Source organism: Asterias amurensis, chromosome 11 (assembly GCF_032118995.1).
Source record: "Asterias amurensis chromosome 11, ASM3211899v1".
Taxonomy (NCBI): Eukaryota; Metazoa; Echinodermata; class Asteroidea; order Forcipulatida; family Asteriidae; genus Asterias; species Asterias amurensis.
The window spans coordinates 19,395,531-19,423,007 of record NC_092658.1 but is presented as its reverse complement, the minus strand read 5'-3'; the positions used below and the strand labels follow the sequence as shown (position 1 = coordinate 19,423,007).

The 27,477-nt window shown below is 39.6% G+C and overlaps 1 protein-coding gene across 1 annotated transcript; it reads right to left on the bottom strand.

Moving 5' to 3' along the window:
- Positions 1–126: 126 nt before the first annotated feature.
- On the bottom strand, positions 127–26,968 carry LOC139944022 (uncharacterized). The gene is made up of 25 exons (XM_071940959.1): positions 26,845–26,968; positions 23,340–23,461; positions 22,636–22,929; positions 21,696–21,791; positions 20,619–20,751; positions 17,476–17,748; positions 16,896–17,123; positions 16,493–16,765; positions 15,731–16,003; positions 15,150–15,377; positions 14,638–14,868; positions 13,220–13,498; positions 12,639–12,869; positions 12,152–12,268; positions 11,627–11,754; positions 9,558–9,704; positions 8,309–8,693; positions 7,784–7,947; positions 7,147–7,323; positions 5,887–6,017; positions 4,331–4,430; positions 3,478–3,643; positions 2,942–3,008; positions 2,080–2,350; positions 127–1,463 (listed from the first exon to the last, which is right to left on the bottom strand). The coding sequence occupies exons 1-25, from the start codon at positions 26,915–26,917 to the stop codon at positions 1,224–1,226; spliced, it is 4,827 nt and encodes a 1,608-aa protein (XP_071797060.1). The 5' UTR covers positions 26,918–26,968; the 3' UTR covers positions 127–1,223.
- Positions 26,969–27,477: the final 509 nt, after the last annotated feature.

Genomic DNA, 27,477 nt, shown 5'->3' with positions numbered 1-27,477 from the left:
AGTTAAAATCGTTCTACTCCTGCGACTGTTAATTTTTTCGGGCGGCAACTGTTTTCAGATTGTCTTACAATCATTAACTTCTCCACTATACTCCTTATGTTGTCTTGATTACATTAATTGACTGAATATATCTTTCACCGGACGAAGACAATGCAATGGATACTGTAGTTTATTAGAGAGTCCATTTTGGATACATACAAACTATACAAAATGCCTGGCAGAGTGCCAACACCAAAACTGCTTTAAATGGTTCACTTTTTTGACAGGTTTATTATTTGGTTGGGTAAAGTGCTTGTTTCATGTAAATGTACGAAATCTTGTGCCTTAGTTAACTTCACCACTATACTCCTTATGTTGTCTTGATTACATTAATTGACTGAATATTATATCTACCACTAGATTATAATGCTGAAGAGGGTTCATTTCTGATACCCATCAAGAATTATTTTACTACACCATTTCACTGTACACTGATCAAAAAATTTCCAAGCATGAACATTTGTAAACAACAACATCACGTGGTTGAAGATCTCATTATCATGTAAGTAATGGTGGCTCCAAGAGGATCCAGTAGTTTGAGATGCACGTGGTAGAACATCTCATGTCTGAGTAGTGATGTCTATGAGATGAACCAAGAAGGTTTATACTAAAATAGCAAATCTTCGTCTCTGCTTAGCATATGTAAGTCTGTAATTAGCATATGTCCGTCTGTAATTAGGGTATGTCCGTCTCTGCTCAGCGTATCTCTATCTCTACTAAGCGCATCTCAACCTCTAGTTAGTGTATCTCCGTCTTTACTTGGCATAATCTGCATCTGTACTTAGCGCACCTCTGTCTCTAGTAAGCGTATCTCCGTCTCTGCTTAGCGTATCCCCGTCTGTTCTTGGCGTCTCCCTGCCTTTACTTGGCGTATCCTTGTCTCTACTAAGCGTATCTCAGTCAGTACTACGTATCTTCATCTCTGCTTAGCGTCTCTCCGTCTCTACTTAGCGTATCTCCGTCTCTACTTTTATAGCGTATGTTTGTCTTTGCTTAGCATATCTCTATCTCTACTTAAGGTATCTCCGTCTCTACATGTACTTAGCGAATGTCTGTCGACTGTCGATACTTAGCGTATCTCCGTCTCTACTTTTATAGCGAATGTTTGTCTCTGCTTAGCATATCTCTATCACTACTTAAGGTATCTCCGTCTCTACATGTACTTAGCGAATGTCTGTCGATACTTAGCGTATCTCCGTCTCTGCCTCACGAGGTGATGCAGATACCGATATGTCTAAGTTAGTGGTTGGAACGGTAGACATGGTAGTAGGTGCAGTCTGAGATGTTGTTAGACTAGTAGGCTTCTCATCGCGATGGATGGGCAATCGGCATTCGCGCCCACAGCAGATACGTCTCAGATATGGGGCAATTGCCACTCGAACCTCTTCACGTCGGGCACAGAACATGACACCCACAAGCACACCCTACCAAAATAACATTGAAAGGAGATAATTTCACACTTAGGTTTAATACTTAAAAACGTTAAGAAGTAACTTTAATTAGTAAACTTGTTGGTACAACCATGTGTAAATCTCTTATGGGAGGAACATTGGCTCTGAAAAGAGCCATTGGTTTTAAAGTTTCAAACAGTATAGACCATGTGAACTTTGTTTACAATAAATGTTACCTTGCACATTCTTTGGATTTTCTGGCAGGCAAGATACTGCTCTGGTCATAGTGGAAAGTTGACATTTTGTGTCACAGTTTCCACATAAATCTGAGTTATGAAAGTAAAAGCTGGACAAGTTTTGAGATGTGCCCCCCTTTCATCATATCCAAAGTTGATAAGAATTAGACAGTGCAATCTCCGTTAAATATAAGATTTTATGTTTCCTTCCATTAGACTGTGTACAAATCGTTTCCTTCAGGAAGTCCAGGCTCTGTGGCTCTTTTTTAAACATGTGATGTCGCAGGCCACATCGTCTATACGATGTACGTCTTTAGAGAAGACAGTAATGGTTTAAAGATTATACTTTTCACCCAAACACTGATGTAGAATTTGTATTGCTCTTTATTAGCACATGAATACAATGAACATACCTGCAAGGAGTTAGTCAGACAGAAGAGGAGCTGGAAGGCAAAAGTTGCTCCTTCAATGGCCAGAAACCCAAAGCACCAAGTTAAGCCCATGAGGGCTGAGATTCCCACAGCATTCTGGAGGCGTTTGGTTATTTGCTCTGACCGAGATGCCTCTTTGACCTTGAGGAGACTGCGCATGACCAGGATGAATGTGATGACGTTGTGGAGGAGGATGAGAGCGATTGGGGTGAGGAGACCGAGGTACATGGCCAGACCAGGAGAGATGAAGCAACTACAGTCAAAAGGACAACACAAAAAGTCAGCTGTCAAATCAGTTTAGATTCTTGAGGATGTAATGTCATCTGCTGTTATATAAACTGGGGGTTTGTGGTAAAACCATGAAACTATTATTGTAGAGTTTTCAGGGTCTGATTAGAATCAGTGTTTCATGACTCATTTTGTCGGGTTTTATTCTGATTACTACACTACGTACTATAGTAAACTCTCCTGGAAGAAGTTGTGGCTCTCAAAAGACCCCAACGTTTCGACTATTAGTTATGCCAGCTGTTGTCAGGAGACTGAACAGGGGCTTTTAGTCTTAAACTCTCCTGGAAGAAGTTGTGGCTCTCAAAAGACCTCAACGTTTCGACTATTAGTTATGCCAGCTGTTGTCAGGAGACTGAACAGGGGCTTTTAGTCTTGGCTGCGCTGATTGTCAACAAGAAAAAAGGGGCATTGTAGATGGCATCAATTTCAAAACCTTGTGTTGAATCTTAAGTAGGATATTACAAGGATGTTGGAAGAGTATTAGAGCTTTTTGCCATGGGTTCCCTGATTTCCATCAAGAACAAGAGGGCATTGTATATGGTGTTGGATGACTTACTAATGTTCATTCCGGTAGAAGTCTGTCGCTGCTGATAGTGTTATTATCAGTAGGATGAAAGGAGATCCTGGAGAGTGAAATAAGAAAAAAACAGCAATGAACATTGTTTACAAATAACCTTTGCTTAAACTTCCATCTGTATGATAAACTGTCTTATTTGTCTATTTCCCCTTCATAAAATGTTTCAAACTGTAGTCTTCCTCTCTGCCTATAAAGTGGTGGGTAGCCGTGTTAGTAGGGTTAGTGCAAACATGAAAACAAAGCTACAGCATTGAGTAATTGGTATCCTTTGTTTAGAATGCGCAGGACTGCATAAACCTTGGTTTTTCTTCATGAGGTAGTTGCTACGAACGCTCATGCAGATGTTTATTTATTACTAGTTAGTCATTTAAGTGCAAAACTTTATTTGCCTTAGTATTGTAATTTAGGATTTGAATGACAAAGCAACAATGATGGTTGTTTCATGATAAAAACTCTGAGGTGTTTTCATCAAGCTTGGACAAATTGTAAAAACCCATCATACTGTGAAGGCTTACCCCAAGCAAGGAGTCCAGCTTTGACCATGTACAGGGGAGTGTCCTCAGGGAACACCTTAACGGTGCTGACGTACATATTCCTGGCTTCAACAGCCATCCACATCATGGTGGTCAGTGTCAAGTAGTGTAGCAGAGCACCAACAAATACACACCCTCCTCCAGAGCCCTGATTGACAATAATTCAGTGGCAAAAACTGGGTTTACTTAGAAGGTTTGAATTTGCTGCTTCTGATGGTTTTAGAAGGGGCTACATTTATGAGATAACTATAATGTAAAGCACAAGATTATTATCATTACAAATAAAAAAACTGGGATTTTTCATGTACGTACATATAGATCGAGTACTTACACTACCATGTACGTACATGATAAGTCTCAAAAGATTGTGTACGTACACACTTATTATCATGTACGTACAAGATAGTAATCGTGTGCGAACAGAAGAGTAAACGCGGTTGTACATGTACACAATAACTTTAGACTAAACGTGTACGTACATGATAATTAAGATGTTCGTACATAATAAGTCAGGGGTAATAATTTACGTACATGATAATTATCGTATACGTACATAATGCTTATAATGTACGTACACTATCCGGTACGTACATAAAAAGCATCAATATCCAGCGGATAGTTATCTTGTAGGTACACGATAAGAGCAGGTTTTTTTTATTCATATGGCGACCTCCATAGCATTCAAATTGGAATATATAGGCAAACTGTGTTCATAAAATCGCACAGATTTGTACACGCAGCGTAAAGGATTGGCCAATGAACAACCTCCTTTTGACCTCTGGGTGGGGGCGCCCTACTAAAATGACGTCATGTGCATGAGGACTATTATACTTACTCTAGCATTGTCCACACCAGCCAGGAACACGAGGTAGAGCAGTAGCAAGGAGAAGCAGAAATGGATGAAAATTTGACGAGATTTGCCGGTTCGCAGTTTCCTGGAAAGAAAACACGTTCAAGCAATTATATATATCTTTTTCTTCAAACGGAAGGTACACCTTTGGTAATTTTCAAAGACCAGTCTTCTCACTTGGTATATCCCAACATAAGCATAAAAAACAAGCCTGTAAAAATTTGAGCTAAATTGGTCATCGAAGTTGGGAGAAAATGATGAGAGAAAAAAACACCCTCGTTGGACGAATTTATGTCCTTTCAGATAGGAATAAAAGACTTCTGGCTAGAAGTCTTTTATTATTTTAGTGAGAAAATACCTCTTTCTCAAAATCTATGCTACTTTAGAGGGAGCCGTTTCTCACAATGTTTAATACTGTTTTATCAACAGCTCTCCAATGCTCGTTACCAAGTCAGTTTTTAAGCTAATATTTGTTTCGAGTAATTACCAAACGTGTACCTTCCCTTTAATTGGCGTTTTGTCTAATGGTAGCTTGAAATAAGCAGATGTACATGGGGATTTGCAGGAAGGAAATACAGTCAAATATTTGGTTTGACTCCTGATTAACTCCTGGTCAACTTTTGTTGGTACTTTGTCTCATCGCAGCTTGAAATTAATTCATGCTGTGTTTGTCTCGATGCATAGCATTTATTAACAGCTCTATTTCGACTGTTATGTTTGTGTTCAATAGTTGATTGCTGATAATGATTCTATAAATCATCAGAATTGGGCCTACACCATAGCCATGTTGAACTGAGAGTAGAAGGAAGTTCATGTCTCACTGCAATGTCGTACATGGATGCGTACTGGATGCAACCAACTGCAGCAAATGAAAAAGTTTACACAGTGGTAGCCTTAGAGGACACATTGGTAATTAGTTAAAATAACTATTAGCATAAAACCTTTCTTGGTAACGAGTAATGGGGAGAGATTCATAGTAAACAACTTTGTGAGAAACGGCTCCCTGTGAAGTAGTGTAGTTTTTGAGAAAGAAGTAATTTTCCACGATTTTGATTTCGAGACCTCAGATTTAGAATTTGAGGTCTCGAAATCAAGCATCTGAAAGCACACAACCATGTGACCATGTTGCGACAAGGGTGTTTTTCTTTCATTAATATCTCGCAACTTCTACGACCGATTGAGCTCAAATTTCCACAGGTTTGTTATTTTATGCATATGTTGAGATACACCAACTGTGGAGACTAGTCTCTGACAATAACCGATAGCCAGTATCTTTAAAGCGCCAGTGTCTTTAAAGAAAAATGATGTAAAACTTGAAATGTAAACCTTGTGTGTCTTTGAGAAATGTGCAGCTAGATGTTTGTTAGAATGCTTCTGCAATTAAATATCGAGGAAGAAAGTCTGTGGAATTGAGTTGGGAAATAAAACGGATTTGTGCAACTGACAACTGAAATGTATTTTTGGTTTGTGTGCAGTTTTGAGTGCACTGATGACTTTTTGTCTTGGAAACAATAAGAAGGTGCCTTTAAAGACTGTCTTACCTTATGGAGAGGTATATTACCAGGGTAAGAGACAGAGCAATGACCGATAGAGCACCTCCTATTTGGCTGATGATATCAAGTGCTGGGGTGAAGGAGAGACCATCCTCTGTACGTTTCTGACCCTTCACATCCTGTGCAAAGTAAAGAGGCAAGAACTTCAAAAACATGTTGGACCATGTTGGAATTATGGCCCATGTTGGAATCATGGCCCATTCTGGAATCATGAACATGTTGGAATTAGCAACACTACTCCCAACTGATGACTTAATAATAATTGCTTCCCTTCTTACAGCGTGTGATCGTTTTACAGCATGTTTAAGACTGCATTAGCTGTAGGCAAAATGCTGAATGTACCAATTGATGACGTCATATTTAGCAATGATGACCTTCTTGCATCTTGTGATCGTTTTACAGTATGTTTTAGACATTGTAATATCTGTAGGCAAAATGCTGAATGTACTAAATGATGACGTCATAATTAGCAATGATTTCCTTCTTCCATCGTGTGATCGTTTTACAGCATGTTTTACACATTGCATTAAAAGCTAGGCAAAGAGCTGAATTTACCAATTGATGACGTCATAATTAGCAATGATTTCCTTCTTCCATCGTGTGATCGTTTTACAGCATGTCTTACACGTTGCATTAATAGCTAGGCAAAATGCTTAATGTACCAATTGGTGATGTCATAATTAAAAATGATTCCCTATTCCATCGTGCGATTGTTTTACAGCATGTTTAACACATTGCATTAGCTGTAGGCAAAATGCTTAATGTACCAATTGGTGACGTCATAATTAAAAATGAAAAACTGAGCACAATTCTCAACATCCAACTGGAGAAAAATCCTTTGAAGGTCTCCCCTTTCAACTTAAAGATACAGGAAGACTTATCACTAGCTGCGTTTAAATACCTCTAAATTACCCAAACGGTAAAATGCAAACATCCACTGGGGACAGGTCATTTACTCAAGCTGCACCGACACTTTGGAATGATTTACCATCAGGCATTCAGTCTCTTTCGGTTTCTCAGGCTAAGCTGAAGACTTTTGTTTTTAAACAAGTCTTTGGCTAATTTGTTATTATTTTAACAACAATATTGTTTTGATTTTACTCTATTTGCTGTTTTTCTCGATTGTGCTGATTTTTAAGCTGTTGTAGATTTTTGAAATGCGCTTTTGAACATTTTATGGTGAACGGCGCATAACACATGTGGTTTTATTTTTATTATTATTATAATAAAAACAAAGGGAGCCCTTACCATGAGTATGGCAAAGTTAGTGGCGTGGTCACATTCACAGGAGATTTTATCAGTGGTTGTGTTTGCTCGTTTGCACCCATCAGTTGACCAAGAACCAGCTTCATCCTCTTCACTACCAAACTCCCAGAATGTACATTGGATGGTGTCCAAGTCCTCCTCAGATGCATTGGTTGGTGTCTGATGAGGGTGAAAAAATACCTTAGTTCAGATTTTTTTTTAAATATTTATGAAACAGGGCCCTCCAATCAAAAACTTTCTTAAAACAAAAGACGCATTAAATCTGAGAGAGTTAATGTGTGTTGTTTGTGTGCAAGTGTGAGCAGGTACACATGCAAAATTTGTTGTTAGTTCATTATCATCATTATTACGTACACAATAGTATTCGTGTACGTACACGACAGTTATCGTGTACGTACATGATACTTGTCAAGTAGGTCGTTTTTACTATTAAAAAGATTTATTAAGCGACTTCCAAAGATACCAATTAATGCGATTTACAACAACAAAAAACAAGCACAATAAAACATTTTTAAAAGAAATGCACAAAAACACAAACAAGCGAAACAAAAAATAAAAAAGGCATTACTAAAACATTAGGGAAATTTCACATGAATTTGCACAAAGTTATTAAACTTACCTTGAAGTCTATAACCACTGGATCAGTTAGGTTTTTTAGCTCGACACCTTCCACTGCCAGTGAAACGACGGACCCAGCGACCTTTGATGTCAAGTTCTTAACGCCCGTTTGGAACAACGTGTCATCAGCGTAGACTATGAAACTAATCTTCAATGGCGCGTTAGCTTCAAAGTCAATCAAACATTCATGAAACAATTACTGAATCAAAACTTTGTTTAATAAACACTTTGATGTGACCACTTTAGAACATTTTGATTCCTCTGAACAAACTGAACAATACAAGATGCTGTTGTGAGACCTTTAAAGACGGTTTGTGGTGTGACATAATGATCAATTATAATATGCACAAACTTTCAAATAAAAAATGGACTGTAAAGGGACAGTATAATAATGCCTTTAGTTTATACATAGTTTTTTTTTAAAGGAAACCTCATTTTCCTTAAAGGGAACAAGACTTTTGCGATCATAGCATTTTAATTTCTAAACAACAGTGTAATGACCACTGCAGTGGTTCCATATCATTACCAATGGCTGGCGGCAAATGGTCAAGAATGCTCGCTGGTAACTGAATCGATGCAACAATATCCTTTGGTACTTCACTGGCATCCGTGAATGTCTTGACCTCAGTGCCATCTAGAGAGCCCTCTTGTGTTGACCTCGAGCCAGCTGACTCCTGTTGAACTGACGCAAAGCTGAATCCATTACTTGCTTTCTGGGGGTCAATGCTCACAGCTTTGACATGGATGGTTTTTTGTTGTATGCTGACATTTCCTCCTTGCTGAAGGGTCAGGGAAACTTGTTGTTGTACGGACTTGACGATGGCCGAGGAGGTCGTGCTGTCCGCGGTGCCTTGGCTCTCTTGAACATTCGTGATGACATTGGCAACTGTCTGAATAACGGCCTTGGTCACCTTTAAAAGAGATATCACCAAGTCATACACAGGCAGTTTTACATTGCGGTAACCTTTAATCAATCAATCACGACAAACTGTATTCACCTCTTTCAGTTTACCGCAAACAAAATTGGGTTTCCCATATTCTATCTTGCAAAAACAGGTGAAGCTCTTAAAGTTCTATCCTCAGACAGGGCTGATCGACATAGTCTATATGCACCCCCCTGGCAGTTTGACTCATGGACACTGAATTTCCAGCTAGAAAACACTTTCTACATAGCCTTGTGCGTAACTGCATTTTTACAGCGTGAACACATACTTATTAACAAAACAAAACAAAACAAAATTTATCTTTGTAAAAAAAAATTCAAACTGTCTGAAAAAATATGTTAGCTTAAAAAATACAATTAATGAGTTATCCTTGTTTTCTGACGGTTTATACTGGCTGCAGACTGGTGCGGCAGCCGTGTAAATGTGACAGGGCCGGGGCGTCGCTTTGTTAAGCTGATAAAGTCTTATGGACTCATACAAAACAAAACAATGGAGTCATATATATCTTAAACGAATAAGTCGAAATACAATATGAAAATCATATGTTCAGCCTGTTTCAGTAACAATGTGGCATCTGCAGTTGATCGGTGTTGTCATCCATCTAATAGGTTGATAGATTAAATTTAAATAAGAACGTAACTAGTTTCAGTGATTCCACAATACAAAAACATCAAAGACAAAGTTGCTGTTCAACGATCGTCTTTAATTTCTTACGAGTCAAGACTTCCATTAGCTTATAAAGAAAAAGAGAGGAAGTTATGCTTTCTTGGTGATGTTATTCCTTCAAAGTTATGGAAATAGAGAAGTTCTTATTAATAACAATATATCTACCTCTACATCCCCTGATTCTGCCTTGACAATGTTTTCTAAAATCGTTGAAATATGCTTGACGTTGTCATCGCTAGAATCTGAAGATGAGAAATTCTGCTTAGACAGAAACACAGCCACTTCTTTTGCGTTTCCTGCACTGACAGGGACCTGCAACGCAAAATACAAATTATTAGACACAACACTCAATGGTTTGGGTACAATCTTGAGCTATATCTTAAGTTTCAAAGAAGTCGGACATAATTGTTTTCTCCTAGCACGTGCTTGCTTTCTTGCTTTATAATTCGAGCAATGTACTCGAATCAGGATGGTTCCCCATGCCTTTCTGTCCACATTGCTGACTTGAAATCTGCCGATTCCAGTCCCGTGTCCATCTTGAGAATACCAGTGTACGTTATTGCCGGTCTACCAGGTTTCCTCCTCCCATGCTTAGGGGTCCACAGGACATTATTGGACACTGGTTCGTCTTTGCTCCTGTATTAGTGGCCAGCAAAACGCATCCTTCTCTGTCTGATTTTTGTTGAGAGCTTGGGTAGGTTCCCATATAGGACTTTGTTGGTCATATTATATTGACTCCAGTGGATGTTAAGAGCTGTTCTTAATAGCCTTGTGTAGCACCCCTTTTTTCCAGTATTGTAGTGTTCATTCCCACAGCCGTATGACATCACGTACTTTTGTTGCAAGGAAGATGCGCTCCTTGAGCCTTCTAGGAAGGTTTGATTTTCACATTTTGGTGAGCTTGTTGCATGCCCTCCATGCTGATGCTTCGCGTGATTTAATGTATTTTTCCTAGCACGTTTGATTGTCACAAACTAAAGTAAACCATCTTGCGTATGTGCTCACAAATCTGTGACTAAAACATATATAAGCCACAAAGCTATTTTGTCACAATTTGTGCAGGTTTGTTTGAGTATTTGAAATCAACATATCAAGTGATTTATTTTTACGTTTATCCGAACCGTAATAATGTAAACGTGTAACGTACGATATTCATTTGAAGACAACAACACTGTCTCGTAATAGAGCACTTCATTGTACTCAAAGTGCTCGAACAAAGAGAAGCATTTTAAGTTTTAAGTCGCCAGACACACAAGGCCTGAAGGCCACTGCAAGGTGTGGACTACAATTTTTTTTCCAGAGGCCGTTGCCACATACTCCTTTAGGGCTGAAACAGGGTTACCCCTTTTATAGTCCATACGGATGTGTTTGAAATGTTTGTATTGTGAGACTAATTATGTAGCACCTGATAAGTGTGCCACAAGGTGCTGCAATGCATCCAGCAGCCATAGAAGCATTCGGGCAAACCCTTTCTCTAAGTTTAACCGAGTTCTTTTACGTGCATTATACAACGCACCGGACCAACTGTTTTACGTCCCATCCGAATAAACTCGAATCCACTCTGCTAATCAGAAACGCAAGAACTTGAGTCCCGTTCATTTGACCGTTTGACCACTACTCGCCACTTGTACTTGTGTCATTCCTTGGAGAAATTAAACAAACTTACACCTCGTACACTGCAGAATGTGTTAAACAGCTACCTGAGCGGAATGTTTTCAACAGAAATTGTATTTTTACTTGTTTATAATGCACTTGTTCACCATTTTAATGTAATTTTGATATGTGTACACTTCTGAACTTTTCGTCATTATCGAGTAAAAAATCAGGCCCCTACCTAAAGGTTTTTTGAAAAACTAAAAACACTTCTGCCGTTGAGAGCGGGCGTTAAAGGACAATGCCGCTGACGTCATTTGTGGGAGTTTGCTTTGTTATACATCCACGCTGCAACAAAGCGGCTTTATCTACTTATGACGTTTTGAGAGTGATTACGTATTAAACGGGGCTTTTCGCAAATCTCGCAGAAAAGCTCTGGACAAGGGCATACAAAATGATTGTTTTTGTACACAATTGAAACCTATTTATAATCATATGACTCGATTTCCTTATTCATCAAAAACATTTAAAGTGGAATTCAGCAAAGTTCACGACTTGACATTTTCGTTCAAGCAGGTCTTTAAGGCTTCTAAAATTAAATTGGAAACTGAGAAACTTATCACTAAAGACTCGAATCTCACCTCCACGAGTTGTCCAACACTGATGGTGTCCTTTTTTTTGCCACATCTTTGTACCACGTGATCTTCCCAAAAAAAGTACAGGGGAGACGCAGCTGTTGAACAATTCCTGGTGGCTTTCGGATGACCAGCTATTTGTGTAGGAATTAGAATAACTCAAATGGTTATCACGTACTTGATTTGTTGTTGTTGTTGTTGTTGTTGTTGCTGCTGCTGCTGACGTTGTCATTGTTGGTGTTGTCGTTGTCGTTGGCGATGTCGTTGTCGTTGTCATTGTCGTTGTCATTGTCGCGGTCACTGTCGATGTTGATGTAATTGTTCTTGTTGTTGCTGTTGCGGTTGTTGCTGTTGATGTTATTGCTGTTGTCGTGTGTCATCGTCGTTTCATGTAGTTGTTGTCGTAGTCGTTGTTGATTTTTTTATATATATATATTTTTTTTGGGGGGGGGGTAGGTCGGGCTGGGAGGAGGAATTGGAGAACATAGCTGACATAACCTTAAAAATGTTCAATATCCCATTGTCACGAACCTTTTGTAGTCAGAAGTTCACATCTCTGAACTGACTTTGCCTCAGTTCCAGCAATCGTGGCCAGCCATGACAGGTCACCATGTTTGGTATCATTGGTTTTGTCATTTACACATTGACCTGAACAAACAAAAAGATAGTTTCGTAGAAAATGACTAGATAGCATCTAAAGTGTAAAGAAACTTCGGCACTACGGTATTCCAGTGGTTAGACTACAGGGCTTGCAATCACAAGGTTGTGGGTTCGAATTCCTCTGCTAACCGCTGATTTCACATTGACTAGAATAAGTGGTGTCGTCTAATAACTGAATCACAATTTCTTGATTTGTGCAGTTCATAATCTTAGACGTTAAACCAATGTTTGTATGAGATAGATTGGCTGTTGCCAGCCTAGTGTTTATATCCCCTTGTGGGAGTTTGCCGAGTTCCCTTTAGCGGGAAGATCATTCAAACAAACAAACTAATCAAAACTTGGATATTGCTTTACTTACCAACAACAATGACGTTAAAAGAACATGTCAACTGTAGATTATTGACACCAAACCACTGGTCGTATGTAACATTGTATGTACCAATGACAAATACTTTTCCGGACTTGGCAGTCGAGGTGAAGTTTGACCAGTCCCATCCGGTTACATCCGGATCGTTCCAGAACACACTGGATGAGTTTTCGCCAGGACTGGCTGGTACTACCTCAAGCACAGGACATGTTAGGCTGACCTCTATATGAAAGGAAGAAACAACAAAACAAAGATGTTCACCATTTGCCACAAAATGTGGTCACGTGTTTAGTACAACATGAGGTTCTTGACATTTTAAAACCGAAGACAAAGCTGTTCAGCGTGGCGTCAAAGTCGGGCAAATCATCAACTGTTTTTATTTGAAGTAACTGCAGAAGTTCTGATTCCTAGATTTGTCTATTCTGTTGTACATCACCTCGGTATCGCCAACTAAGATATTTCAATATCCATATTAATATTCTTGGTACATTGTATTCAACGTGGGGTCAGCAGATATTATTATAGTGAAAAATGAATACAGGCTGACACTGGCAGCTTCCAATACAACAAACCTTTGACTGTGACGGTGAAGTTACAGAAGTTCTGATTCCCAGACGTGTCTGTTCCCTTGTACATCACCTTGGTATCTCCAACTGAGAAAGTTCCGTTTCCATCTTGATGACATTCATTGGAGACAGTTGCTAAGCAACCAAACGCCACATTAACAGACTGATCCACCTTATCTGAGATGACTGGAGGGATCCATGTATGCACTACGGGCGTGTTTGATCCGGTTGGAAGGATGACGTCATCAGGACAGTTTTCTATTTCTGGACTTTCTGTATCTTTTACTACAACAAGGGAGCAATTTTATACAGGGAAGGTTAGACCGTATTGAAAACCCCCTTTTTTGCTATGAAAGTTGCCGTCTTGTGGGGCAAACCGTATGCGAGTCCAAACGCAGTGCGCAACATTCCCGGTTTGATTTCTACGGCACATGCACGCATACACGCGCGCAAACGCGCACAGACGCCATGTTGTAGGGCAGATGTTCGAGCGGTGACGTCTTATTTAATACGGTCTATACACGTTTTGTAATCACTCTTTAACAAATAATGACAACACAAACTGTTGGTTTGAAGCCAAGAGCAGTCTTTGATATTAAACATCTGAGAAAAATTTCACTTCGAAGTTAAATGTCTTTATGAAAAAAATATTAGATGTTTATCCCCCAACATTTGAATGCGAGAAGCGTTACTTTCAGTGAACGTTTCTCAGATTATGTATTCCTATAGACCTTATGCACATGACGTCATTTCAGTGGGGCACCCTCACCTAGAGGTCAAAAGGAGGTTGTTCATTGGCCAATCCTGTGCGCCGCGCGTACAAATCGGTGCGTTTCGATTGTTTCGTCACCGTTTTTCCACTAAGATGGCCGCTTGATGACGTCAATGCATAAGCTCTATTAGGGATAAATCTTCCTGTGTGGACACATTCGCTCCGGATTGTCGGCGACTTTGATGTTCCACATGCTAGTTTGATATTATACATCTACATTTATACAGGCTGAAATCAATGGAATGGTTTCAAAACCAAAGGTATTCTTTGCCTTTACAGATTTTTGTTTGTAGTTAAGGTTACCTGTAGTTGAATTTTCATTAATAACGTAGCCATTAACAACTTATAAGCTAGAGCCTATCCCTAATCAAACACACATATTTAGTTATCGTGTTTCCGTAAACCTTTAGGCCAGAGGTATAGTAATTGAGTTTTTAACAGTTTTTTATGTGGTTGTTCTGTGATTTGGGAATAATTTCTCAAAGTGAAGTGGGTTTATAGTACTGCCATGCTACAATCCCGGCCATATCTCGTTGGGCCCCCGCACCACGGCCCCGTGCCCCCTTTCAATGTTGGCTCTCGTTGCGCGGTCTTGGTTTCCATCATTATTGAGCTTGAAAAGATTCAGAAATATTCCAGCTGACTCACTCACCGATGACGAGAATACCAAAGGAACACTTCAAGACCAGATTGGTAGCTCTAAACCACTGCTTGTACGTTACGCCATGAGAACCAATGGGAAATGCATCTCCAGAAACGGCAGACGCTGTGAAGTTGGTCTCGTACCATCCAGTGAGTTCCGGTTCCAGCCAGTTGACTCTGGTTATGTTGTTTTCAGGCGGCATTAAGATGGTCTTATTTTGGGGGCATACAAGATTTACCTCTACATAAAAAAAGAAACAATAATGTTGACAACAAATAATTTACATTTTATGAACCAACAAAACGTGTATACAGAAATATACAAAAGTACATGACATTTTATTCTGATCGCAAACCTTTGACTGTGAAAGTGAAGTTGCAGAAACTCTGATTTCCAGACGTGTCTGTTCCATTGTACATCACCCCGGAAACACGTCTTGTAAAGCGTCTCACTTTTGATGGGTTGGAAAAATATCACGCCGTAAACCAGAATGTTTATCATGAAATTATTTTGTTCCTCACCTACAATAACGATTTCAAAGGAGCAGGTCAAAATCAGACTGGACGCAAACCTCTGATGGTACGTCACCCTCTGTGAACCAATACGAAATACATCTCCAGACTGAGCAGTCGATGTAAAGTTTGTCTCGTTCCATCCGGTTAGAACCGGTTCTGTCCAGTTGACTCTGGTTGTGTTCGAGCCGGCTTCGGTTGGTAGTGTCACGTTAAGCGGGCAGACTAAATTAACCTCTGTAAGAAGAGGGAAAACAATTGGTGGCGATGTAAATAATGTTGCCGCTAATTTTCAAGCTGGAGGTGAGTGCCATTGTTTGTAATCAATAAAAGCAAATGTTTCTAGGCGGTTTTCATGTCACAAACACAGCCGATAACAGCATGTACATCTTTTACCATTTGTTTACTTTCGCTTTTCACTGATAATGATTTATAAGCTTCACAATCAACGTCTCAAATGAAAATGGATGAATGCGTCGTCAACAGAAAAAGAAAAAGTTTGTTCTGTACCAAGCGACTTTTAGTACTTTCTCCGTGAAAAAGAGTGGATATAGACATTTGGGGTTATGAAGAAATAAAGTGCAGCAAACCTTTGACTGTGATAGTGAAATTACAGAAGTTCTGATTCCCAGACGTGTCTGTTCCATTGTACATCACCTCGGTATCTCCAACTGAGAAAGTTCCATTTCCATCTTGATGACATGTATTGGAGACGGTTGCCAGGCAACCAAACGCCACAGTCACCGTCTGGTGAGAATTATCATCAAAGGAAGGAGGGATCCATGAGTGAGGTACTTGATTTGGTGAATTGGTGAACAGTGTGACGTCACTGGGGCAGTCCTTAACAGTAGGAGGCTCCACATCTACATTTACAAGAATGGAAACCAAATTAATTGATTACTTGAAACGATATACCAATAAAGAGTTATTTTTTTTACTAATATTAGAACCGGTTCTGTCCAGTTGACTCTGGTTGTGTCCGAGCCGGGTTTGGTTGGTAGTGTCACGTTAAGCGGGCAGACTAAATTAACCTCTGTAAGAAGAGAGAAAACAGTTCATGGTGATGTAAATAATTCTACCAACAATTTTCAAGCTCGAGGTGAGGGCCATTGTTTATAATCACTAAAAGCCAAATCTCTACACGGTTTCCATGCCACCAACACAGCTGATAACATCATGTACATTTTCCCTCATATCGCTTTTCGCTGATAACAATTAATAAGCTTCACAATCAGCGTCTCAAATAAAAATGGATGAATGCGAAGTCAACAAAGATAGATTCAGTGTTTGTTCTATACCAAATGACTAAGCACTTTCTCAGTGATAGACAACCAAAACGAAGTGCAGCAAACCTTTGACTGAGACGGTGAAGTTACAGAAGTTCTGATGCCCAGACCCATCTGTTCCCTTGTACATCACCTCGGTATCTCCAACTGAGAAAGTTCCATTTCCATCTTGATGACATGTATTGGAGACGGTTGCCAGGCAACCAAACGCCACAGTCACCGTCTGGTGAGAATTATCATCAAAGGAAGGAGGGATCCATGAGTGAGGTACTTCATTTGGTGAATTGGTGAACAGTGTGACGTCACTGGGGCAGTCCTTAACAGTAGGAGGCTCCACATCTACATTTACAAGAATGGAAACCAAATTAATTGATTACTCGAATTGATATACCACTAAAGAGTTATTTTTTACTAATACTTCGCAAAACCATCATACGATTGTTTATCATGAAACTATTTTGTTCCTCACCTACAACATCAATTTCAAATGAGCAGGTCAAAATCAGACTGGACGCAAACCTCTGATGGTACGTCACCCTCTGTGAACCAATACGAAATACATCTCCAGACTGAGCAGTCGATGTGAAGTTTGTCTCGTCCCATCCGGTTAGAACCGGTTCTGTCCAGTTGACTCTGGTTGTGTCCGAGCCGGCTTCGGTTGGTAGTGTCACATGAAGCGGGCAGACTAAATTAACCTCTGTAAGAAGAAGGAAAACAATTGGTGGCGATGTTAATAATGTTGCCGCTAATTTCCAAGCTGGGGGTGAGGGCCATTGTTTGTAATCAATAAAAGCAAATGTTTCTAGGCGGTTTTCATATCACAAACACAGCCGTAACAACATGTACATCTTTTACCATTTGTTTACTTTAGCTGTTCACTGATAATGATTTATAAGCTTCACAATCAACGTCTCAAATGGAAATGGGTGAATGCGTAGTTAACAGAAAAAGAAAAAGTTTGTTCTGTACCAAATGACTTTAAGTACCTTCTCCGCCAAAAATAGTGGATATAGACATTCAGGGTTATGACGAAATAAAGTGCAGCAAACCTTTGACTGTGATGGTGAAGCTACAGAACTCCTGAATCCCAGATGCGTCTGTTCCAGTGTACATCACCTTGGTATCTCCAACTGAGAAAGTTCCATTTCCATCTTGATGACATTCATTGGAGACAGTTGCTAAGCAACCAAACCCCACATCAACAGGCTGACCAGAGTTATCATCAAAGGAAGGAGGGATCCATGAGTGAGGTATTTGATTGGTTGAATTGGTAAACAGTGTGACGTCACTGGGGCAGTCATTAACAGTAGGAGGCTCCACATCTACATTTACAAGAATGGGAACCAAATTAATTGATTACTCGAAACGATATACTACTAAAGAGTTATTTTTGTACTAATATTTCGCAAAACCATCATCCGATTGTTTATCATGAAACTATTTTGTTCCTTTAATAGATGTTAAATTTGCATCGGGGATAAAGAATATTAATTTTGGGTTTTTACCCATATACACCGATGTGTGTAGCACTGTATACTCAGTACTTTCCCGAGTCCTGTGAAAAAAATCACAATGCAGTACAAATGTTGTACATGTAGTGTTAATATTTGTTTACTTACGAAACACCAATCGAATTTATAGCATACTTATATCAACAGTTACATGCAAACTTTTGAACAGACAGACCAAAGTTGTCAGAGAATTTATCAATCGTTTGGTTGTCATCAAAGAACCCACCAGAACTTCCGGACGATTCATTTTCGTATAGATCTTGATGGGATGTATAGGTCGTAGAGTAAGGCACAGGAGTCGTGGTGAGCCCAAGATGTTCCATATTTACAATGTGAAAATTAAAAATGCAAGATTACTGCATTGCATGACCACAGGTTTAAATATGACAGGATCTATAAATGCAACGGTTAATAAAGTGCATAGATAAATAATACGGTATTGGCTCTGTGCGACAGCTTTCTGATACTGCAGTTTCAAAATGACAGCATCAATTCTTAAAATAATGTTTGGCAATGTCGGTCTTTGACCCTCACACTCTATTAGGTATTATAACACCCCTTGCAAGTATTCTGCCTGCTCATTGGTTTAGAGCGCGTCACACGACATGTCTTAGTTTTGCTAGACGACGGCCGTGTGATAGTGCGTCGGTTTGCCATGCGCTAGTCCGAAGACTAGCACACGGCGCCGTGCGCTAGTCCGACAGACTAGCGCACGGCGTGCAGTACCCAGACGTCCATTGCGTGTACGAGGATGATAAATTAAGTCTGTAACCATTTCGGATTGCACGACACTAAATGCAACACAGTAGGTAAAAGTGTTTGCAATCTGTATTCGCGTCGTCCGTGGATTGTAGCATTCAGGTCTGTAACTTAATAATAATAGTACAGTATTTAGAAATGTTCGGGGTGTTATAAAACAAATATTGACTGCTTTTACTCGTGCAATGGTTAAAAACTATGACTCCCTCGGTGATCCCCGGAGCGTTCTATTTTCCCTCGGCTTCGCCTCGGGAAAATAGAACGCTCCAGGGATCACCTCGGGAGTCATAGTTTTAACCATAGCACTCGAAGCAGTCAATATCTGTATATTTTAACAATTGAACAATGCTACCCCACAGGGTTTCTTTGTTATAAGGGTACCCCACAAAGTGTTTTGTTAAGAATAGGGTAAATAGAACAACAATAGCAGGATTCAAAATACCGGATTGGGTTGGCATGTCTACTATGTATAATCCGAGGACTTTAACACTCTGGGAAAAAGTCACACGGGAAAAAGTCACACCTTGGACAGTCCTCGGTAGATTTTGTGTACAATACCAAGGGGACGTCTGAAAAATAAACTATGTCCAAACAATGGGAGAACAAAGAGAAGTCCTCGGTATATATGTTGGGCGCGATCGGTCAATCTGCGCGATCAACCGATCGCGCTGCGCTATTGAACGATCAAATTATGATCAATTGGTCGCGCAGCAATCGGTCGATCGCGCAACAATCGGTCGATCGCGCAACAATCGGTCGATCGCGCAATGACATCTTTGCGCGATTGACCGATTGCGCTACGAGTATTTTTTCCCGTTATTAGCGGATCGGGCAGGAAAGGCTTTACGCGATCTACCGATCGTGCAGGAATGGGTTTGCGCGATCGACCGATAGTGCAGGAAAAGTTTTGCGCGATCAACCGATCGTGCAGGAAAAGTTTTGCGCGATCAACCGATCGTGCAGGAAAAGTTTTGCACGATCTACCGATCGTGCAGGAATGGGTTTGCGCGTTCGACCGATCGTGCAGGTAAACTATTCCTTGGGGCAATTTCTCAAAGCAATAAAATTCATAGCAGGACAAATTTTTAGTATCACCATAGTGATTTATATAGTGACGTCATACTACGATTGATTTGCAGTTACAAACAATTTGTGAATTCGGCCCCTGAACATCAGCCGATCGCGCCAAACAATTCCTGCACAATCGGCCGATCGCGCAAAACCATTCCTGCACAATCGGCCGATCACTCATAACCATTCCTGCACAATCGGCCGATCGCGCAAAATCATTCCTGCACAATCGGCCGATCGCGCCGAGCCATTCCCGCACGATCGGTTGATCGCGCATGTTCGTTGACGAATGTTGCGCGATCGACCGATTGTTGCGCGATCGACCGATTGCTGCGCGATCGACCGATTGCTGCGCGATCGACCGATTGCTGCGCGACCAATAGATATTTCAATAGCGCAGCGCGATCGGTCGATAGCGCAGCGCGATCGGTTGATCGCGCAGATTGACCGATCGCGCCCAACATATACACCATAAACAAACACGGGTGTGTGCGTGTGGGTGAGCTTACCGAAGAGCCCCTGCCAATATTTGTTATTGTTAATAATATGGTATATTCTAGAATGGTGGTAACCAAGATATAGGGTCGTTAGTAGGACAGTGAAAAGGTCCCACTTTGTGTATCCTACTATACATTTTTGTTACGACCAAAGAATAGTACTAGCTGACGAGCACTGCAGCTGTCGTTGCTAAACTATTTTGAGAAAGGATTCCCTACAAAAAAATATGGTTAGGAAAATGTTCACCCATAACATTTACATTTGAGGAACGATTCATGTATGAATCGTTTCAACGATTGCTAAAGGGCTGTCCGTTTGCGATTGCTGTGGTAAAGAAATATCGAATACGATACCGTTTGTGTCTGTACGGAAGAGCCAGCGCCCTCTAGTGCCGATGTTTGTAGCATTGTTGATACTGTAAATCTGATCTGTCATAGACCCGGGTACACTGTAGTAGGTAGTTCCGTCACCAGCATCATATCCAACCTGAAAAATAAATAATATATCAACTTGACTTTAACTGGTTAAAGACATTGAACACTATTGTTAAATGTCAAAGACCAGTCTTTTCACTTTGTGTATCTCAACATATGCATAAAATAACAAACCTATGAAAATTTGAACTCTTGGTCGTCGAAGCTGCGAGATAATAATGAAAAAAAAAAACCTTGTCACACGAAGTTGTGTGCTTTCAGATGTTTGATTCGAAACCTCAAAATCTAATTCTGAGGTCTCGAAATCAAATTCGTGGAAAATTACTTCTTTCATGAAAACTAAGTTACTTCAGAGGGAGCCTTTTCTCACAATGTTTTAAACTATCAACCTGTCCCCATTACTCGTAACCAAGTAAGGTTTTATGCAAATGATTATTTTGAGTATTTACCAATTGTGTCCACTGCCTTTGAGTACAAATTGCAGATTTGAAGGTATAAATTTCTTTGACCAGCCTGTGGACGGATATATTGAGGTTGTGACCACTTAATACATTGGCGTAGGCTATAATGTATTTTGGTAAGGTTAATCTGAATTGCGGTAACACCATGTGTGTACCTACTTGCCAGGTATACATTTTACTTTGTTCTTTAGAGACCTGTCTTTCTTCGTAACATATGTGTTTAAATTGATGGCAGATAAGTAATTTTTTTCAGAGATAATTCCCTTCGGGAAGAAGGCACTGAAAGCATAGAGGGTAGGTCATTATGTATAATTTTAAAAGTGATTGTGAAATACATACCATGTTTTTTTAAATTAGTATAAATTAAATACTATTTTTCTGAGATAAATTCCTTGAAAGACTCGTCGTGGGAACCCTATTTGGGGAGTCGGACAAACAAAAACCGCCCTTTTCAAAATTCGCATTATTATAGTTTGAATATTTCACATTGTGTTAATCTTCGATGTAAAAAAAAGCACTGAAAGAAAAGACCTACCTGGGTTTGTGAAGTATCTTGCGCTAGTTTTTTAAAGTTGTATATTGCAAATGACAGATCACCATCTGTCATTATTACAGCCTGGAAGGTGCCAGTCTAAAGAAAGAATGGAAAAAATATCATTATCAGCAAACATATGAAGAAAAAACCGAAAGTATAAAATGAAAAGTGCTTGTGAAAATTGCAGTTGCATGATTGGATTGAATAAACCACGCTAGACACGCTCTTTCTGTTTCCTAAACAAATGCAAAAATAACCTTTAACAGAAGTGTTTTTTATCTTCTGATTCTTTGCGTTTATAGTACCGGTGTGGCAGGAGATTCTGATTCCGAAGATTCTTGTGGTCCCCTCCCCCCCCCCCCCCAAAAAAAAAAAAACAAAAAAAAACAAACGGCGAATTGTGAATAAACTTACTCTAGCGCCCTGTTTTGAATCATTTTGTGTCATCAGCCCATTTGATTTCCCACACGGAGTACATAATTGTAATTATGTCCGCCGTTGGCAGTTGTATTGCTCTGGATTGATCATACAGGTTTTGTTATGCTTAATACATACGGGATTATTAAAGGAACTGTACACGTTTGGTAAGCGTCAAAGGCCAGTGCTCTCACTTGTATCCAATCATAAGCATAAAATAACAAACCTGTGAAAATTTGGGCTCAATCGGTCATCGAATTTGAGAGAAAATGATGAAAGAAAAAACACCCTCGTTGGACGAATTCGTGTGCTTTCATATAGGAATAAAATACTTCTAGCTAGAAGTATTTTATTATTTTAGTGAGAAATAACCTCTTTCTCAAAAACTACGTTACTTCAGAGGGAGTTGTTTCCCGCAATGTTTTATACTATCAACAGCTCTCCAATGCTCGTTACCAAGTCAGTTTTTAACTTAATATTTGTTTTGAGTAATTACCAAACGTGTACCTTCCCTTTAACTCACTGTGCCTGGTACTCTTGGGTGACTTAAGGGAGTATTAAACCAAGTTGCAATTAACATCCACGATGCTTTGAACTGAAGATGGCTACCGAAAGCCCGTCTGATTACTGCCTCTGCCCGGTCAAATATAGCCTCGTCAGAAGAGATACGGTGAAGTTGTCGGTACGTGATATTCCCCTGGGTAGACGGTTTATTGTGGTTCCAGAAAACCGCTAACAGGGGAAATTCCAATGGAAACGGTGCCGGGTGCTGGGAGACGACTCGTTGATTGAACGATATCATACCATGGAAGCAAACCTTAAAAAGAAGGAAACAAAAACCGAACATTTAACCAAAACTCCAAGACTAAAACAACACCAACAATAACAACGAAAGCGACAGCGACATCAACACGACAGCGACAGCGAAAGTAAAACACAACAATGACAACAACAACAGCAACAACAAAAATATTAAAAACACACACACAAAAACAAGCAAACCAACTAACACCCAACACCCCAACACCCCAAAACAATTCAAGTTTCATTTAAACTAAAAACTTTCAATGGGTGTGACTGTTCTTTGAGTGTGACTGTCCTCAAATGACGTAATCGAGATATGGCTTGCCAATGTATTTCTACACAAAAAGTAATTGAGTTTGAGGTAACAATTTTCATAAATTATGTTTGAGTTCAATCACCAACAGAGGGCGTTTTAAGACTTACGTAGACGGAAGTGTAGTTTTGACCAAAGAAAGGAAATGGTACTGGGATGTAAACCTCCTTGGAGCACCTAGTAGTATGATATGGGACAGATACGGAGCCTTCTCCAAATGGAAATAAGATGTCTGAAAAGAAGAACATTATTGGAAGATCTTTATTCAGATTTTTCCTTGTGGATGTATTAAGAAACCATGAGAAAGAGTTTATGTTGTCATCGAGAGTAGCCTCGCTTACGGCAGTCGAATTATTCACTCCGAAAAAATACCGCCGCTGTATAAAAACCCACCCGCGTCAGTGTGCACGACACGATGCCCCCGTACACTATCCGCATGTCGGCCTGACGGTCTCCACATGCGGGTGATTTACACTAACGACGCAAATCAAATAAAAACTAGTTTTGTTAACAAACATCCTTACTGATAAAAGCAACACTACGTTTTGACCAATTGAAGGCCGACGAAACCGTTGCATTGGTCACCAGTCTTGGGTTAAATCAAGTGTATAGGGTCGAGAACAATGCAAATTGTATTGCCAACTCTGAATAGACTTCTGCTAATGATAAGCAAAATTTTCAAAATTATTTCAAAACGGGAAGTAAGCATGTACTAAGGACAGGAGTAGCATGGTACAGCCAGTAACAGTTTGACATAACCATCGTAACTTACGTCGGTTTGACTCGACACATGACAATAATCAAGAGAACGTATAGTATGAAGTAAAAGCATGGATTAATTTAAACACAGTAAGCTATGTAGATGATACTCTTTGTGGTGTGGATATTATAATAAGGAGTGGAGGATAGTTGTCTTATAGTAGTGGATGTTGACATAATGTGAGTAAAATTTCTAGCATGATTTACTGAATGAACGGCACTATATTGGTAATTACTCAAGCAGTTGCTAGTGCTAAAAACTTACTTCTGGTAACGAGCAATGTAGAGCTGTTGATAGTTTGAAACATTGTAAGAAACAACTCCCTCTGAAGTGATGTAAGTTATTTAGAAGAACAAAAGTAATTTCTTACTCACTTGAGTCACGTTTGTTATTATTTTCCATCTTGGGATACGCCAAGTGAGAATACTGGTCTTTGACAATTACCAACGGACTGGTGCCAATCACCTACAACAACGGAGGATGAATCGGCCGGTTGGTCCCGAGGCAATTCAACTTTGTGGTTTTTGTTTTGGCAACACAAGTCTGGCATGAGACATCAACGTTTGTTTTAAATCTCTAAGACAACTTTTTCTTAAAGACAGTGCCAGAAATTGTTTTTGTTTGATTAAGAGTCCCTGCCTGTAAGAATGTACCAAATTAGGGAGGGGGGGGGGGGGGTGATTCATGGGTTCACAGATCTTCTTCTAAAAAATTAGATCGATACACCATCATACCAAACGAATAAATCCAAAATTTTTGTTTGCTGACGCTTTCGGTCTTGGAGTTACCTGTTATCAAAGTTTGGGCCAAAAGACACTCGAGAAACGAATAGTACATTCCCTGTAAACACAAAAATGTGCGCCAAGGTCATCCCAACAAAAGTAAAACATTTTTTGAAACCTCCAGTTGGGCTTATAACAGAAGTATAAAAAAAAATGGGATCTCGTTGGCGCGTCATGTTACGCGCACCTGAACCTTTGACGAACAGTGCCCTCGTGCCATTTTCAACGCCTCATAACTCAACGCGCCTATAAGATCCCATGAATTAAACAAGTTCACATGAAAGAGCTTACATCCCTCAAACAAATTTAAGTGCAAAGTGCGTGGGATCTCGTTGGCGCAGTGAGATAATAGAGGTCAAAGTTCAAATTTTACAAATATATTGCGTTTTCGCACCTCCGTAACCTCGTGCGCCAACATAATTTTTTGTTTAATGGCAACCGGGGGTTGGAACAGTTTTCATCTAGTGACAAATGAAAAAAGAATCTTGGGATCTCTGCAACTTGCATGTCAAAAGATTTTTTGAAAGTTTTCTAAAGTATTACCATTCCACACATTTTGGCCTAAATTGGCCCAACATACTCGTTTCTCATCACTGAAAGTATCTGTGCCAACAAGATCCCATCAATGTTTTCTTGTATTTAGTTAAGTTAAGTGTTCCTTAACAGATTTTAATTGAAAAATAATTGGGATTATGTTGGACCACCAATATAACAAAGGTCAAAGGTCATATGAGACTACACTACTGCCTATTTCGGGCGATTTTGCGTCGTCTAGAAATCCACGCGCCAATATGATCCCATTAAATTGTCTGCGTTTTATGATTATATAGATACTCAGAGACACATAAAAAGCAAAAACCAAATGTTCACAAGACATGCCTATACTTATGCATTGCTGTGGCAACCGAAAGTGAGAAATATCCCCCAATTTCAAAATGTTGGCAAACCATTAAGGGGATGGGTCTCCAAAACAAATTTGGTCCAGATATGGATTGGACTTGCTTTTACAAATGGTGTTAGTTTAATGTTGGTGGGTAACTGTTGCCAAGGTCAAAGGTTACAAAGAATATGGCTGTGTTCTGATATTTTCTGTCAAGAGCCAACGAGATCCCACGCACTTTGCACTTCAATTTGTTTTAGGGATGCAAGCTCTTTCATGTGAACTTGTTTAATTCATGGGATCTTATAGGCGCGTTGAGTTATGAGGCGTTGGAAATGGTTTGAGGGCACTGTTCGTCAAAGGTTCAGGTGCGCGTAACATGACGCGCCAACGAGATCACAATTTTTTTTTTATACTTCTGTTATAAGCCCAACTGGAGGTTTCAAAAAATGTTTTACTTTTGTTGGGATGACTTTGGCGCACATTTTTGTGTTTACAGGGAATGTACTATTCGTTTCACGAAGGCTTTTAGGCCGAAACTTTGATAACTGATAACTCCCAAACCGAAAGCGTCAGCAAACTAAAATTTTGGATTTATTCGTTTGGTATGATAATGTATCACTCTAATTTTTTAGAAGAAGATCTGAGAACCCATGAATCACCACTTGGTACATTCTTACAGGCAGGGACTCTTGATAAAACTACAATGATATAATGACGTGCACTATAAAATATATCGAAACTGCATTGAGAATATTAAATGGGATTTGATAATATCTTAAAGACATGGACACTACTAGTAATTGTCAAAGACCAGTTTTCTCACTTGTTGTATCTCAGCATATGCATAAAATAACAAACCTGTGAAAATTTGAGCTCAATCAGTCATCAAAGTTGGGAGATAATAATGAAATAAAAAACACCCTTGTCACACGAAGTTGCGTGCTTTCAGATGCTTGATATCGAGACCTTAAAATCTAATTCTGAGTTCTCGAAATCAAATTCGTGGAAAATTACTTATTTCTCGAAAACTACGTTACTTCATATAGGGAGCCGTTTCTCACAATATTTTGTATTATCAACAGCTCCCCATTACTCGTCACCAAGTATCAAGTAAGTTTTTATGCTAAACATTATTTTGAGCGATTGCCAATAGTGTCCACTGCCTTTAACCATGAGTAGAAGCAACTTACCATCTTGGGCATTTGATGCAGTGACCAGGAGACACACTGCCATCAAGATGATGGTTAGTGATGATGATCCCATTGTTCTCCTCAAATTGTCTTAGCATTCGACTCTATGAAGACGCAAATAAACTCATTGACACACGACTATCCCCCATAGTCGTCTCAAACCACAGTCGTAACGCACAGTCCTGCCTACTGCTTTTATAGGGCCAGACTGCGTAACAAATACAGCTATATATTGGCTGCCAAGTATTCTTGAGACAGATAACAAGGAAGTGGACTCGGTATGCCAAATTAAAGCTACTTGTAAACAGTTTCATCGAGGAAGGAAACGAAGTTCAACTTAGTTGCCATATTTTTATTCTAATGGAGGAAGTCATCGTATGGTTTTAATAAATTAAAACAAAAATAGTCCACAATTCCAAGCCACATTCGTATGCCCCCCTGTCTGTTCCTCGAAATGAAGTTGAAAAACTTTTTGTCATTTTTGAGACGCTATTATCATCAAGATTCTATTTTTTTTATATTAAAGACACTGGACACTATTGGTTATTGTCAAAGACCAGTCTTCTCAGTAGGTGTATCTCAACAAAAGCATCAAATAACAAACCTGTGAAAGAAAAAACACCCTTGTCAAAA

Excerpts from the sequence above, each read along its gene's own strand:
- LOC139944022 (XM_071940959.1), bottom strand. The coding sequence starts at position 26,917 with ATGGGATCATCATCACTAACCATCATCTTGATGGCAGTGTGTCTCCTG. Across the intron at positions 23,462-26,844 it reads TGCATCAAATGCCCAAGATG|ACATCTTATTTCCATTTGGA; the intron begins GTAAGTTGCTTC and ends TCTTCTTTTCAG. Across the intron at positions 3,009-3,477 it reads AGCTGGACTCCTTGCTTGGG|GATCTCCTTTCATCCTACTG; the intron begins GTAAGCCTTCAC and ends TTCACTCTCCAG.